This window comes from Dermacentor silvarum, chromosome 4 (genome assembly GCF_013339745.2).
Source record: "Dermacentor silvarum isolate Dsil-2018 chromosome 4, BIME_Dsil_1.4, whole genome shotgun sequence".
In the NCBI taxonomy this organism is placed as follows: Eukaryota; Metazoa; Arthropoda; class Arachnida; order Ixodida; family Ixodidae; genus Dermacentor; species Dermacentor silvarum.
In genome coordinates, this window is record NC_051157.2 from 115,137,210 (window position 1) to 115,154,349 (window position 17,140).

General features: G+C 44.9%; 1 protein-coding gene across 1 annotated transcript in view; it reads left to right on the plus strand.

Moving 5' to 3' along the window:
* Positions 1–17,140, plus strand: part of LOC119448849 (condensin-2 complex subunit H2) — a 146,686-nt gene that overhangs the window by 56,701 nt on the left and 72,845 nt on the right. The window contains exons 11-13 of the mRNA XM_049666525.1: positions 4,716–4,832; positions 7,514–7,527; positions 8,939–8,993. Of these exons, the coding sequence (XP_049522482.1) occupies positions 4,716–4,832; positions 7,514–7,527; positions 8,939–8,993 (186 nt within the window). The remainder of the gene's footprint in view (positions 1–4,715; positions 4,833–7,513; positions 7,528–8,938; positions 8,994–17,140) is intronic.

The following is a 17,140-nucleotide window of genomic DNA, read 5'->3' on the forward strand; positions in this document are numbered from 1 at the left end:
CAATCTGGCGCGCCGTGTGAGCCTGGGTGAAGACGTCTTGAGCATAATCAGTGGGAGTGTGCGGCAAGGAAGGAAGCAGTGTGTCAAAAGGCAAAGTAGGGTGGCGGCCGAACAGAAGGTAAAAGGGGGAAAAGACAGCGGTCTCGTGACGGTAAGAATTGTAAGCGAAGGTCACGAAGGGTAACACTTCCCAATCACTGTGGTCGTCGGAAACGTACATAGAGAGCATTTTTGTCAACGTGCGATTGAGCAGCTTCGTGAGTCTGTTTGTCTGCGGGTGGGAGGCGGTGGAAAACTTGTGCTCGGCAGAACAGGAGCAAAGGAGTTCTTGAACAACTCGGGACAAGAAGGTGAGCCCACGATCAGTGAGGAGTGGCCGGGGTGCGCCATGAAGCATCTCGGAACCGATGCTAAGCCACAGTTTCTGCTAAATAGATGTGACTTTATTATTGATTGGCTTCAATTTTGTAATTGGATACATCTGCCCTAGTTTCTATAATCAAAAAGCCATTTAGTAGAACTTAGTTAACTAGCTACAGTGAGGACCACTTATAACGTAACCGCTTATTATAGTGCAGCACCGGATATAATACGGTCTTTTCAGACTCCCGTTAATTTCTCCATAGCATTTGATGTATACGAAGCGCGCCAAATGGGATTTACTGCGCCATCCTGATACAATCGACGAGAATTGTGCCTAACTGCGCCAAAGAGTCTCGAATTTGATGGTGTCTATCACCGACGATTGTACCACCGGGGAATTAAAACATGCAACGTGATGATAGGGTGAGCCTTAGTTGCAACCTTAGTTGCAAACAGGAAACGAAGCAGCACTAGCGCGTGCGTCTCGATTAAGGGGGGACACGGGTCTTCAAGACCGAGAAATCACGGAAGAATCACTTTTTTTTAAACATTATTTTTGGATTCTACAGTGTCTGATGCATTATCTCGGAAATTTTCACGCGTCTTGGACCAATATTTTGGTTGTAATGACGTTTTGTATCATGTCGGCGAGCTGCATTTTTACTGATGACCGTGCAAAAAAGGGCCTTTTTCCGTGATTTGCAGTTGCCGTTCTAAGTTACGAATCGCAGCCATCTTGGTCTTGTTTGAAAAAGCCACTCTTCTCGTTTAGTTTTCGTGCCACTGCTACTCTGTGCGCTGAACGGCTACGAAGAAAAAGCCCGCAAGAAAGTTGTCCCGATGCGCAATTCTATTTGTCGACTGAGACACGTGACCGTAAGCACGCCATGCCATTGGCGGATTTTTGCTGTCATCTGCTTGGGCTGCTCAGGTGTGCGAAACTCGGCACGAAACGATGTCAAATTCGGTTTGCTAGATGCTGCGAACGGAAGAAACGAGGGGTGTTCAACTTTCGAAAGTGCGCAGTAGCTTTGAAAGATGCGCTTGGCACGGTGGAGCGCCGCCAAAGCCTCTCCCCGTGACTGCGAAATAGGTTTAACAGATGAAAGTGGTTCTGGCAATGGCCTGTGTTCATGCGGTATTCCATCACAGTTAATGCAGCCTGACGATTTGGAGCAGGTGAAGAATACTGAAGAAAAAACTGCAAGGCTGCTTCTACACTGGCTACCAAGCGAAAATCGCATTTTCTCGCCGCCATGCTGATGCCGCCGCGACTGGCTCGGATGCGCTACAGTCGAACCCGGGTATATTGAACTCGCCAAAAAACGTTTATTAGTTCGATATATGGCATAATTCATATAGGCCCGCTATAGGATTTGATGACGCAAAGGCACATACCAATAAGAAAAATACTTTATTAATATGGGGGCTTACTTGCGTGCCCTACTTTGGAACAAAATAGCCTGGATTTTATTCTGTTTCAACGACTTCGCTGCCTGCGACAGCATGCACGCCTCCATGTTGTCCAACGAGTCGGAGCTGAGGCCGCAACCTTCTATATTCACGCAATAGCGCCGGACCAACGCAAGTGCATGATTTCGAGTTTCGCGGCGAACGGGAAATTCTGCCTCTTTGCACAAGCCATGACGACAGCGTGCCAAGAAAGTTCACAGAGCGCCAACAGGCAACACCACCAGCACGGACCACGCTGAATGAGGACTCGAGGAAAAGAGGCAGCAGCAGGCACACAAGCATAAAGAAAGAAAAAATGGCGCTCACTTGTACTGCCTCCGTGCCTCGGAGAAAGCACGACGGCCTCTGATTGGCTGTAAGCGCTGCGAGCAGGCCAGGATCATTTTTGCAGGGGGGTGTTCGCCCGTGCACAGCCGGGTCTAAACCACTTTTTCTTGGGTGGCGCCGGCAGTTTTCCCATCCACCGCGAGGGAAAGCCAACTTGCTGGGGCACTTTTGAGGCACATGGAGTTTGATATATCGGTTGTTGTTGCTATTTTCGTTCGATATAACAGTAACTTTTGCTATATATTCTCAATGTAAATTTACCGTATTTAGAAATTGTTCGATATACGGGATAATTTGATATAAACGGGTTCGATATAGTCGGGCTCGACTGTAGTTGGAGACGCGCTTCGTTATCGTAAGCCTCGATTCTATAAATACTCTGCTGTCTTGTGTAAAGTGCAGGTTGTGGTGCCGCAGTGGGCAAAGGTGAACGGGACAGCGGTCTCGCCTTAGAGATAGTCATCTCGTGTGCAATCTGCGGCAATGCCACGTCGGCGCAGAGTTTGCCGCGCGTGAGAAGCGGCCAAATTTGCACACTGTTCCTCGTGAACTATCTCGCTGTGCACAACACGCGGAGCACCAGTAATTGGCAAACGGCAATGACATTTTTTGCAATTAAAGATATTCATCTCGTGCGCGATCTACGCTGATGCCGCGTCGACCAAACGTGCAACCCATCCCTCGTGAACAATCTCTCTGCACGCGAAATGCGGTGCACCGATATTCAACAAACGACACCTTCTTATTTTTTAATTTTGCTATATGAAGCTAAATGCATTATGCTTGAAGTGCTGCAAGCAGATTACTATGTGGCTTACTAGTCAATTACGAATGTAAACATGCAAATAATCTTACAGTATAGCACTGAGTAAAGTTTGTTTCTTTTTTCTCATTCTTCTCAAAACATGGTTTTTGGTCGCTTTGCTTGTTTGCTGCATCAATATCTTTGGACCTAGGACAGCTAGAGCAATTTTTTTTTTTGCAGCACAATACTAAATTTGTTAAGAAGGCAACGCTGAGAGCATATTTTTAATTTTCAACTCCAAAAATTTTTATTTACATCTACATTTGCTCTTATTATTGATACTGTGAACACATAACTTAAATAGGCTGTAAAATGCCGAACTATTGTTCAATTTCGAATCTGCTTGCAGCATTGCTATCCTTATGCACTGTAGTATCCAACTATATGTTTTTTACAACTTTCACTTTAGCAGGTCAATTCTAATTGTTTCAGCAAACAATAGAAGGTGATTATTAATTATCTTGGCAACTACTACGTATATGCGAAATATAATTGGACATTTAAAATCAACACAAAAAACTGAATGAACATATGCAGTTTTATCAGATTTCATCAATAAATAACAAAGTTATCTCAATAACCCATGTCCACCTTTAACGTGCACCTGAATCCAAGTACAAGAGTGTTTTTGAATTTCACCCCCATCGCAATGCGGCCACCACGGCCAGAATCAAACTGGAGACATCGATCTCAGTAACACAACGCCATAGCCTAGAACAGGACGGGAGGGGGCACCTCCTTTCCTGTTCTTACTTTATATTGCTTCCCATCCTGTTACAACGCAATAAGTATGAACCAACTAGCCCAGCAACAAGTAGTGATATGAAGTCACAGTTTTAAAATGCTTGTTCAAAAAGCTTAATACAATTCAACGGGTGGCACAATCAAGCTTGCTCAAAGGCTATCTCAGATACTGCTTATTGAAAACAAAAAACAAAAGTCCAAGCAGTGCTGCCTGAAAAGAAAGAAAGGAGGATGACACATATGGTAAAAGAACACAAAAGCATATTTACTAAATCTGCACAGGATTATATAAGAACTAGGGGCATGCGAATACAGTAAAACCTTGCTATAATGAAGTTGCAGGGGCAGCCGCAATTTCATTATATCTATTACTTCGTTATACGATGGTCCACTTTCACGGCTGACACCGACCGCCAGAAAAGGAAGGGTTGCGCTAAGTCGATGCAAAAGCCCACTGCACACTGCCAACGAACTGTGAAAGATCACTTTCTGCCATTCGTTAGCGAGATGACTTTTTCTGCCAAGACTAATCAATATTTACTGTCAATATTGTATGTACAGTGTTTCGTGGGTATACTGGCATAGCACACCAAGACCTTCATTTCGTATAACACTTCTAGCTGTATGCAAGCGGAAGCTAATAAATCGCACTGAAAATTATTTCTTTCCACACTGGCTTCCAGTGATGGGGGTTGCACTGAATGAGAGGTTGGCAGCGCTCCGCCGGCACATTCAAGAAATGTTGATAAGCCAGGCGATCACCGAGAATGCAAGCAGTGGTCGTAATTTACAAAGATCCATTTCAGTTTACATTCTTATTTCGTCGCACCAAGTGCCCAATCCCAGCGATAACAGCAGTGCAGAGCACTGTGCATCCTAACCCTTCGCTTGTGCTTCACAGTATTTCATTAAACCTGCCGCCAAGCGAGCATTTGGGAAGGGATGTCAAGGCTCAGCTTGTATGTGAACTGTCCTGCAGCAGCTTGGCCATTTCTTGCTGCAGTGTTGACCAAGGAGCTGCAGCTGCGGAAGCAGGGGGAAGTGCTGCCGGGAGGGGAGCGGTGCCTTCGACAAACTCTGGAAGTTCCTGAAGCAGATGAACAAAGAGAAGGACCAGAATGTAAGTGCATCTTGCGGTCACCCACTCTCATTTCACAGCACAGTGAAGCTGCGAAAGGGCCCCTTAAACCACACCTGATAATTCAAAGAAGAAATGCATGCTGCTTGCTGGGCTCTTCCAACCACTTCTCCACACGTCATGACGGTAGCAGGGTCATGCTACTGGTTAGTGGAAATTGTAAAAGTTATCTTGCGAGTTCCTCACTATAATAGACATCTTTGTGTGGTTTATTTTAGCCTGTAATCCGTAATCTTTGTTTCATAAATTGCATTTCACCGGCTCCACATATGAGGTTACCTAAGAGGGGCTCTAATCAAGGCGCGTTTTATGGGTATAGTGTCTGGTCATTTTTGGTAAGAATAGTTTTGGTATCCTATGAGTGCGTTCCTGCTGTGCCGTCCTTTTTTCTTAAATAATTTTACATTTTAGAGGAACATGCAGGTCTCTGTAGTGAGCTTTAATGTAGTGAAGCGTAAGTGAAGAGGCTTGGGTGTAGCTGAGGAATTGTAGCGGGTACAGTGGAGGCGTTTGTGAAGTCTTGGGTAGATAGCGGACAGTGGCAAAACAGACTCCTAGGACTTCTGAAAGGTATGAAAACTCCTTTCTACAGTTTTGCTGTCTTTGATGTAAGAGTTGTAGGAATTGGCGTAGATATCCGAGCATATATTTTTTCTCCATTTTATTTACTTATTTTCAATGAAGTTGTAACTTTATTCAGTCCCTTACAAATAACAGGGCAAATTCACGGAATTTAGGGATGTACAATTTAACCTTGTGAATACGATGTTCGTGGTAACCAGAAAATAAAACGCATCATCCAAAATTCGTATTACCTAAGGCAAGTGCCAAAACGTAAGAATACAGGCTTACTCGGTGACAAACTCGCTAGCAAAGCTTCCTGCGGTGTCAAGTGATCATCATCATCACCAACATCAGCCTATATATATTTATGTCTACTGCAGGACGAAGGCCTCTCCCTGTGATCTCCAATTAACCCTGTCTTGCACTAGCTGAGCGCCCGCCTCGGCTGAGGGAGGCTATGAGTTCGATTCCCAGCGCCGCCGGGCACCCACTGGTTCAAATGGGCACAAGCATACCTTGGCCTGGCATTCGGCTTCCTTCAGGGGCGATACGTTTGAAAAAGGAGCCTGCGCCATAAATTCTCGTAGAAACCCTCGTGAGCACAGTTGAGTTATGTGTCGAGTGATACTGCTCCGCATAACGCGCGTGTTATGTGGAGCAGCATCACGTCTCGTTTGCCGCCGAGGCACGCGGCAATTTAAATTAGTCCGGGAACTATCCCTCCCACGGCACAAAAAACCTGCTTCGCGGCAGCTTTTGTGGCGCGCGTTTTTCTGCTAGTGTCGCCAGCCCTTAACACGTTGTTCGTGGTTCGTTGGAAAGTAATTTAATCTAGTACACTTGAATATAAAGCTACGAGTTTCAGAAATACCAGTTTCAAGTCGTATCATCCATTTTCAGGTGGAAACGCAATCGTATCAACTGCATGGAAATACATTGCACCTATGTTGGCCGGGGAAAAAGAAAGAAACGTATTACGCAGAATCGTATCAACGAGGTTTCACTGTATATGGAAACATTTCAGTAGCTTTAGTCGTTTTTTTGTGAGCGTTGCAGGACTTTCATACTCTCTACTGCCTGGCTAGCAGGGTATTGAGCTTTAAGCTGGATTTTGTTTGCAGATTTCTCAAACATCGAGCTATCAAACCTTCCATATGCCGATCTCCCTCAGCTTTTCCTCACCGGTTCAGTGCTGCCAATCACTTTCAGTGCACCATTTGCACAGATATGCGCGTGCTCTCGTCACATTCAATTTCGCCTAATGAACCATCTATAGCCTTTGATCTGTGTAGGGGTGCCTAACAAGCGAATTTTGTCCAAACAGTGCTGGGATTTATAGTCTGCTTGGCTAGTTACAGCTGCAGTAGTGCGATACAAGTAGAACATCTTCAGTAACCATATTGTGAAATAGACGAACATGAGTATATGCAACACCAATCAAGAAAAGAAAGAAAGAAATGATTTTATATGGAAAGAAACAATAATTGGTGAAATGAAAAAAAAAAAAAAAAACGTAGGCAGCAAATAAAAACATCATACATTTGTGTAGAATGTAGATAATAGGTAAGAAATTGTTAGGTAAAGGATGAACAGAATACAAGCACTTGATTGAAATTGAAAGCATCTAGAAAAGGACAGTCAAGTGATTCGCTTACCAAGCAATTTCAAAGAGCAGTGACAAGCAACAAGGATGTGCAAGTTGGCAGCACCAATTTCGTACAATTGTACTGGGTCGTTGAGGTAGGTCTTACTGAACATTGAGGCATTTAAGCACTCTGTGTAAAGTGTATAATTTATTATAAAGTCGTACAAAATGTGCATCACTACCGATCGTACCTGCACAGCTCCCCTGAGTTTTAACTAGGCGAACTAGTTGAGGAGAAAAACCATGGCTAGGGAGGAGGGTAGCTTGTAATCGTCCGTAGCTTTCTTAATATGAGACCCTTCACTTAAATTGTGGCACTAATGTTTTACTGTAGCTGGGCTTTACGTGTCTACAGAATTTGTCCAAGCCATTTCAGGGACCCTTTAATGTTCCAAATTTGCAACACGAAGCATTCAAATTAAGCCCGACCTCCTTTGTGTCATTCTTATTGCAGGCTGCCAGTGGAATGTAATACTTGTAGAATGTTGCCTCGACCCCTCCAGAAGTCTCGGCTGGCCTCGGCTAAATGTCTTCTGCCCAGAACATCTTGGGGAGCCAAAAGAATCGAGCAAACATCTGCATTCTCTCTTGTGGTCGTGCTGATTCCATGCACTTGCTGCCTGGGGGAGCATCACTGACGATGCTGGGATGTGATGTCTGTAGAGGAAATACACTGCCATTGCGTTGTATGAAACGCCACAGGAGCTGGCAAGGCCAGCAACAGATCGGTTCATAAAACTTCAGCTTCGCAGAGTGTAGACTTGACTCATAGCACGAACAAAGAAGAGAAGGCAACTACGATGTAAGACTCTTGAACTGGCCCACTTCTCAGAAAAAAAAAAAGGAAATGAACGAGAAGCTTGCATAGTCTAGGCATCATTCAAATGAGTGACCACTGAGGGAAGGTTTAACCGGAAAGGACAGAGCTCAGCTTTAACTGCTGCATTGTGCTGCCCAATAATTATGTTTACGGGACCCTAACATGCATTATTTTTCTCCAGAAAAAAAATATTGATTTGCCTGTTCGAATTGGGTACATAAGGGAGGCTATGCTGACCACACCCCCACTGTCATTGGCGACAAGCCTGCCTCATGTAGAGCGTTTCCTGCATGTGTTTCTGCACACGCCAGGCACTGTGCACGCTGTGCAGTCGCCATGTGTGCAGCCTCCCGCATCTGTTAAACGTAGGCATGCTGTGCCACTGTGGCTAATGCTACAGGCTCATTGCTGCCTCTGTATGACATCTTTGTGGACAAAAACAGTAGACGTTTTTGGTATGTATTGTTTGTGGTCGACACGAACTAGCAGTTATTTGGGTTGTTAAGAACAGTCATCGATTACTTGCTGCCACGCTAGGGTTTTAGAGGTAGCTCAACTATGGCAGACCAGCCTCTGGGCCTTAGTACAATGAAGAGCTTCATGTTCTGCCATCACCTTTTCCAAATGACACATTTATGATGCCCGACTTGCAGGCAAGCCGCGCAGTTGCTCACGCATTTCGACAGCCCAACTTTTCCTTGTTTGGCCTGCTGCCGGAGGAGCAGCCGCTAAATGGGAAATCCATGGCCGAAAACCAGTCATGCATGCCACATTTAAGGATACATGCCCCTCTGTATTTGCAGCAGTGTCTCGTATTAGTCAGCAGCATTATTGCTGAAATCAGCTGCAGGAGCCAGTTTTGGTGGCCAGTTCTTACACAGTTGCTGCTAATAGTTGTTATTGACTTTTAATTGTTAGTACTAGCAGTAGCAGCTGTTACTGACCCTTGCGAGTTTTCTACATTTGCATTGTCTTCAAACGTCCGTGCTCTGATGAAAAATTTTCTTCTTTCTTTCTTGGAGATAAAGTGCCTCCTTTATTTTTCATGCATGGTTGCAGAAGGACGGATTTGAAGACACCGCCGAGGACGTGGATGGCGTCGACGACATGCCATGTAAGTGTAACCGTGCATACTACTTGTAGAATCTCGCCTAGGACTCGGCGGCTACCCCTTGAAAAAGTTCTGTCTGTAGCCCATGTCTGGCATGGTGCGTAATATACGAGTGATGTGAACCCCTCACCATTTCCTTAGAAATAATAGAGTAAATACAGAAAACTTGTAGCTGATTATGAAAACGTTTCATACCATTGCTTGAAATTTGTTAATGTTACAGGATTTTCACTCTCTACTGCCCATCGTATGACCCTTCCCCTCTCACTTCTTGTTATTGGTGTAGTGTTTTCAATCACTCTCACCATTTGCAATGAGTTGTGCACATGGACCTTCTTTAGTAATTCAGTTATGTACAAACTGGCCAACACAGCTGACTTGCACTGTGGAGCACAGTCATAATCGACAGCCTTAGTGATTTGAGCTTATAGATGTGGCAAGCTCTCTCTTCAGTATGTCCATTACAGCGAGACTGAGTCAACGACCGATTTTCGGGACTCTCTATTTTTCGAACATGCCCGATAATTCCGATGCCTTCGCGTCACCGCCACATATACCATATAGTCAATGTGCAAGAACGTTTGAAATTTTGCATGCAAAAACCCTTAGCTGTCCAATTTTCTGGACTTTTTGCCGTGACCGCAGGTCTGAAACGACATTAATCGAAGCCACCGCCGCCACCATTTTGATTATCTTGCCGCTTCTAACAGGCGCTCTTGCACTCATATTTGCTGGTAGCCATTGCATAATGCCTGTTCTCATAAGTCAGCTTTGCCTCAATACAGCTACGTGGTGAAGCATATCCAACGTATTGCGGTGAATCACCCCAAGAGTGGGAAGAGGCAATTGTCATGGGACACAGTATGTATGTATTCTTTAATTATACACGTGTGCACCCGCTGCCTCCTGTCACAGTACGAGCACTGATACTCCTAATACGTGTACTGGCAGCTCTTCAGCGCTATTTCGGACGTGCTTGTGGCTTAAATGGTCAAAAGGCACGCATTAATTTTTTCAGACCGACGGATTTTTCAGACGCTTTCAAGGCCCCTAGGGAGTCCGAAAAATCGAAAGATGACCGTACTTAGGTGTATACTAAAGGCAAGCATTGAGTCAAGCTAACATGATTGAATAATGTTTCAAAAGGAAATTCAGAGATCATCAAAGTTTTTGAGAACAGAGCTCTCCTAAGGGGGAACGTGTGTTTAATTTTTTTTTTTAATTTTGGTTGCCTGAATGAAACTTCAGTCTTGATTGGTTTTTCACAGTGATATCAAATCTATAATTAGTTTTCTAATGGCTGCACTTGTTTAAAAGTATTAACATTTGAAAACAAATTTAATGCCTATTTTTACAGGGCTTTTCTGCAATTTCGTCTTGTCAAATACAAAAAGTAAGTGCATGGCCCCAGTGCCAAAGACTCTAGGGGGTGGTATTGTTTTTATTGATTGGAAAGTATTCTGTAGGTAAGACAGCAGGACCAACTTTTTTTTACTGTGAGAATTTTTTCTTAGTTATCGCTCATTACTATTTCTGATTGTAATTTGCGAAATGGTGCTAGTGTAATAAAATTACCATCACCCCCTAAATTATTACAATACGAATACAACGAAGCGAAATTTGTCAGTGTCACTGAAAAACACCATAAACGATAAGTGCCCATTAAGGCTGGGTGCAGTGTGCAAAAGCATCAAACTGAGGAAAATTCATTTGAAGTTTTAGACAACTAACTTTTGCTAGAATGCAGCTACAGCAATAATAATGACGTGGTTTTGTATCACTATTCTGACCGTAGAGACGGTAGGCTTCTGAAAACCTTGCAAAACCTTCTTACAAAGCCATGTACTGTCCCTAGAGCCAGCATAAAAAACTACATTTACCACTTGATGTGCCTTTCCAGCGCCCTGCAAGGTAAAGAAATAGAAAAATTTTCATAAAGGTAACTGCAATTATTCGTTTTTATTAAAAGGGGCATATACCCTGCTCATATGTGAAATACTCTCATGCAAATATCCTGCTCGTATGAAAGCGTTCCTTTTCGGGGACGCGGAAATGGCACCCATGCCACAGAACACGTCACAATTGACAATACAATCGAACCGTGGACACTGTATTGCGTCCCTCGCGTTTCTAAGTGCTGCAAGTGCACTGTCTCCACTAATGGTGACTTTATAGATGTACCTAGTCTCAAAACGGGGTCTAGACTGCAAGAAGCAGGGGCTGTATGAAGAGTCGCAGGAACAAGCGCTGGCACTTCGTCTATGGTCCTTATGCGCTTTGCTAAGCAAAGCGGCACTGTGCCTAATGTCTGTGTTGCTATGTATTCTATAACTCCATGATAAAGGACTGATTTGCTATCTCTAAACTGCTGACGCGATATTGGATTGCACGACGCGTTGACGACTTTTATGTTCCTGCGTGATCCGATCTCCGGCTCGCGTGCCGGCTTGTCTGATCTTTGTGATAAGCACCTCCTCTTTCTCGGCATATGATAAGATAACGGTTGTGCTTTGGTTTCTGTACACGAGACCGGTTTCTAACTTCTTAAAACAAGCATTGAATAACCGCTGCTTACGATTACAGTGTGATCAACAAAGAAACGGTGGTTCAACTTTGAAGCTAGTCTAGCAGGCGAGAACTCCGCCGGCAGCGTTGGTGCAAAGTTGCAGTAGCAACCGCAAATCGGAAGGCACCTCTCAGCGTGCTGGTGCACAGAGCCAATAGCAGGGCCGCTTGAATCTTGAACTTCGTCAGACTGGCCGCCGATTTTTTAATCTTTGTGGTTTTTCTATGTGGCCATCGTAGGTGAGGAAAGCGGGAACGAAAAGGCGGAACTTTGAGGTTTTGAACAATACCAAGATGGTGACACTCAGAGGTGGGAAAGACGAGAGATGGCTCCGTGTGCTCTAGTGTTTCTGCGCGATATTGAGCTCCTTTCTCGTCGTCCGCACTGACAAGGTAATTTTTTTTCGCACACTTGGAGTGCATTTACAGCTAAATTGTTTTGATACAGCATAGATTAGCATTGCAGGTAGGCAAAACAACTGGCTTCCATATACATATTTTAAATTTTTTTGCGATTTTCAGCATTTTAAGACCTGTGTCCCCCTTAAGGCCAACTGCAACTTATTTCACTGACTGCGTAAAAAGCCCAGTTTCAGATAATTTAAGCGCACAGTAGCATCTGTGGATAACTTTACGCCTAAAATGCGACTGGGTACATCATAAAATGACTAGCAAAAATTGTGTTTTTCATATCGAAACTGAAAAAAAATGTCGTCATAGACACTTAAGACTGCTTATGTGTGGGAATGCAAAAGCATTAGAGTCCCTCTGGTGAAATGTTTTTTTCCGTGCATTCCTTGTCCGTGCAAGCTCTCTCCTACATTCTAACTGTGCTTCGGTAAGGCCGAATCAAAACGCGTCAAGCGTCTCAACGTGCTCACTCGCCTGCGAGAAGTTCATAACTCGAAGGACCGCTGAGCAGCGTTCACTTGGAGATTAATGCTTTTTATTTTATACGTTCATTTTACACGCTCATGACGTGGCGCCACCTCCTCCCCATTGGCTGCGCCGTCACATGCCCAGTGATGCACGCACTAGGCCACACCTTTAGTAACGACAGATGGCTGCGACGTGACGTGTGCAATCAGGCACGCACTGGCCACACTTTTAGCCAACCAGAACCGTGGAGCCACTGTGGCGTTGTGGAAGCGTGCTCATCTCTCACTCCGGAGGCCCGGGTTCGGTTCCCACCCAGGCCGAGATGTACCTAATTTTCTTCTCCAAGCCATTAATTTACTTTGTTTTCAGGAACCTCCCTGAGAAATTTGACTGTCAATTCGAGCATTTTTGACGTGTGAAAAAATGGCTCCGTACGCCATCTTTTGGCACCATTATTCGGTCACACCGTGACTAAGACGAATTTTTGCATAATGGGGTATATACAGTAGAATCTCGTTGCTACTATCTTCATGGGAACCGGAAAATAAAACTTATGATCCGAAAATCGCATTATTCAAAGCCAGCTATAAAAGTATGAAAATAGGCTGTACTCTGTGACCCAAGCTCCGCATAACATGTTATGCGGAGCAGCATCGCTCGACACCGCACGAACCACTGCTAATGCACTTTTATTCAACACATCAAAATAGCTCGTTACTTGGCGCTGAACTTTATTTTTTTCTATGTCCGTCAGAAAGTTATTCTGGAAATTTTAAATAGAAGCCCTCGTTTCCTCACTCAACTAGCGGTGGCACACTGCCTGTCGCTGTGGCTCCACTGCCGCAGCAGCGTTTTTCAGCCTGTGCTACACTGCGTTTATTTTTTGTCCAGCGTGGCTGGGGCTTAACACATTGTTCGTGTATCGTTGGAATCTTATTTAAGCTGGTACACTGGAATATAAGCTATGAGTGTTAGATATCTATCAGTAAAAGCCCACTTTTGCAGTCGTGCGATCCAATTTCAGGTGATAATGCGATCGCATTAACCGAATGAAAATACAATGCTTTTATTGGCTGGGAAAAGGAAAAAAGAAAAGCGGATTATCCCGAAAAACGTGTTATGCAGAATTGTATCAATGATATGCTACTGTAATGCTTTCTCATTAAAAACGCTGCCTTTACCACTCGCCGAAAGTAGCGTACGAGTATACTCTGCTAGCTGCTTTGTGCGCTGTGCCCCTGCTGTTGTGTGGCTGCAGTGTTCTTTTAATGTGAAGTAGTGTTCTTCAAGTCAAGTCGTTTTTCTGTATCTGGTTGTGTACATTCAACGAACAGAGCCTCGATGCATTCTGTCTCCACTCGAAGATGGAACGCATAAGCTTGACCAAGCTAAAGATGCAGGTATAGTCTGGCACACTGCAGATGCGATCCATGCAAGGTGCAGTTACGCTACGTCGGCTAAAGCTGGATGCTGTACAGTCTATTGTGTCTGGCGTGGCAATAGAACATGTCCTATCTCATGCCGGAGCCGCTGGAGCAGAGTGCATCGTGGGCTAGTTTGGCTGACGGAAGCGAGCTGTGTTGAGATTGCGCCGTCGACAAACAACAAAGCGCTCGCTCACCGTGCGCTTGTGCTGCGGCAACAACTGATTGCCGTGCTATTGTGGCGTTTAACTTGCTAGAGGGCAAAGCTTTAGTGATCTTAGCATCGCTGGCATGACGTGTCCAACTTCACCGGCTGCTGCCTAGCATGCTAGAAACGCCGGACAATATTTGTGCATTCGTGCGTTAGACCGAATTCGACCAAGCAGCCAACTACTGCCATCTGTAGTAAAGGATGAAAAGTAGCGGAGGCTTGGCACGGCCAAGCTACTTCATGAAGTCTACTTTCTAGTCTTGCCATGGTCTCAGCGCAAGGTGTGCGTACAGTCACGGCTGGACAGGCCGAACTCTGGCAGTGGTTATGTTTCGCCAGTTTCCCTTTGGCGACATCGCATTCCAGCATCGTTTGCCGATGCATCTACACCAGGGCCGTTGTGTCACGTTCTCCTTCGTGACAAATGCAGCATGCGATCCCTGCAGACAGCGTTTTTAGGATTGTGTCAGAAAGGCTTTTGTTCGTCTACATAGATGTGCCGAGGTGGAACACACGAAATGTTTCGAAGATGATGCACCACTGGAAATAATTGCTAGAGAATATCACCCTTGAATACAACTTATACATTTGCTTTTCATGCACCATCGTGGCTTATACTAGTACTTATAGTCATACCAAGAAAGCATTTGGAACGCAAGTCTTGCATGGCTAAGTGACTGTGCTGATAAAATGTAGCCTATGCAGCTTTGTCAAGTGCATTTTACATGCTTTGTGCACGTTGGCTGGTCCACATCACACTTGCCTGCTGCACCGCGGTGCATGCTTGTGCCCTGAAAGCTGGGACAGGAAATATACGTTCTGCCTTCCTCTGTGCCGCATTGTGTACTGCACAAGCATCGCACATGTTTGAGCACGTGTTCGAGCGCCTGACGGCCATGCAAAGCGTCGGCATCCTTGCAACACTTCTAATCACATGTGCAACAAGAAAGCACGCTGAGAGAGACACCCATAAACTTGCAAATGTTGAGCGAGCGACGCACCTGGGCAACTGAGGGATCAGTCATGTACGGTTCTGGGACTTTCGCCATATCCACATCACTACTGCTCACCGCCGGGTGCACACATCGTCTGCTTAGGCACTATTTGCAGGCTGCTAAAAAGAAATTAACAATTACCTGTCCTTAAGTTGAAATTCTGCCTAGTGTTCTAGGTTCGGAAGAGCAATAAGGTTGGTCTCATTGCATTCCTTGATTCAGGTAGTAGCCATTGATGCCTTGTTAAGTGAAATCTGAGGAACTAATATTTTGCAAATCTCATATACGAAACAAGCACATAAAATTGCATACATGTACAAATTTTCAGCACCATAACTTAACCCGTTGAGGGTCTTTTTTTTTTCTTTTTTTTTGTCAAATGCAACACCCCAGGGTTGAATTCTTTTTATTGCAGATTTGAAATCTTCAGACTGACCCATTTTGGAAAAAAATTACCCCAATTTTTTTAGTGACCATGAAGCGAAAAAAAAAAAATTTTTTTCTGTAAGTAGACGTGCATTGCTTATTTATGAATAGAGATGGGCTTGCCTAAATACTTATAATAAGAAAAACAAAAGTAGATGCACTGAAATGGATATAATTCCGAATCAACACTTGGGCAGTAATCCTCATTGGAGGAATCCCCGCCTGGCTCACTTGCAGCAGAGCAACCAGCACGCACGCCCATAGCGTTATTGAACCATGTATGTGAGCTCACGTAAGAAAACTCGATGGTTGTGCACCTGTCAGAAAAATCAAAGGAGTCAGAAACTTGCAGTAATCGTTTGTCCCATCACCAAGGAGGGGCAATCAGTTTTCACCAGTCTCGAGGAAAGAAACGCAGGCATGCCAACATCGTTTGTATACGGCGGCATCGTTTGTATATAGTACCTGCGCCTGACTGTGAACAGGTGTAATGGCACCCCCGTGAGCAATAATATACAAGCAAGCATCTATCGGTGACCCTTTCAGAGATTGAAACTAGATAGACATCAGTTTTCATGAATGCAACAAATGGAAACAGCCCACGAGAGCCCACGAGATGAAACCAAAACTAACTGGTGTGCTCCACCGCACGTGTGGATGCGTGAGTGGTGGCTGAAACACCGGCGTAAAGAAGCCGTGGAATGAACATCGGGAGACTACGGAGTGAAAAAAAATATTCCTTATATCTACACAGGGTGGCAGCACTTGCTAGGCAACAAAGATTTGAAAAACTGGCACTTTTTCAAGCATAAAGACAATGCCGTAAACATACGGCATCGACCATTTGGGGCATGTTTGCGCCGCCGTATGTTTACGTCTTTGACCCTTGACGGGTTACAGAGCCACTAATCAACCCCAAGGTTGAAAATTTGTTATATAGTGGTAGATGTGTATGAGTGTACAACAAACATGTAGCCGCTAGAATGTTTGAGAATGATGGCGTCAAAGCAGAGTTACAGGCTTTTGATGATGAAGAATGCTGCCACTGCTTGTATCTTTCTCTCTTTTGCGTCTCTCCTCTCGAGCAGTCTCTTCACGCCGTGTACTCCTCTAAATGGCACGTGGACACTACGTCATTACTTGAGTATACTAGAATACGGCTGAGTGGGATGAGCGGCTGGGGCGGCACATGCTTTGAAGTGAGGCGCCCGATGACGAAAAAAAACTGTGGTGGCGCTGCGATCGAAGTGGATTGGGTCTCGTCAAGGTCGCGCTGTTAGAAACTGCTGGCGATACTGCTCCGGAGGGTCATTTGTACTACTTCGCGTGCTGATATTTGCGTTCAGACTGATCAAATGCTCAAATGGTGTTCATGATTGCATATGACATGTATTAAGGCGAAAGCCTTTAATGGCTCATACTCGCGGCGTCCGACCGTCCGTCCATCCTGGCCCTGGAACGGTGCCAGCTGTGGCCTCTCCCCCTTACACTCTCTCAGCAATCACGTGATGGCACAGCGGCGCGCGCGGCAATGCTCCTTCGTCAGACGTCTCATTGCAGCAGTCGAGTTAGTCGGATGGCTCCCAAGCGGCCCGGTGATGATTCCACGGCAAGTGGTTCGGAGAAGCGCCCCAAGAATGTGGATTCTCC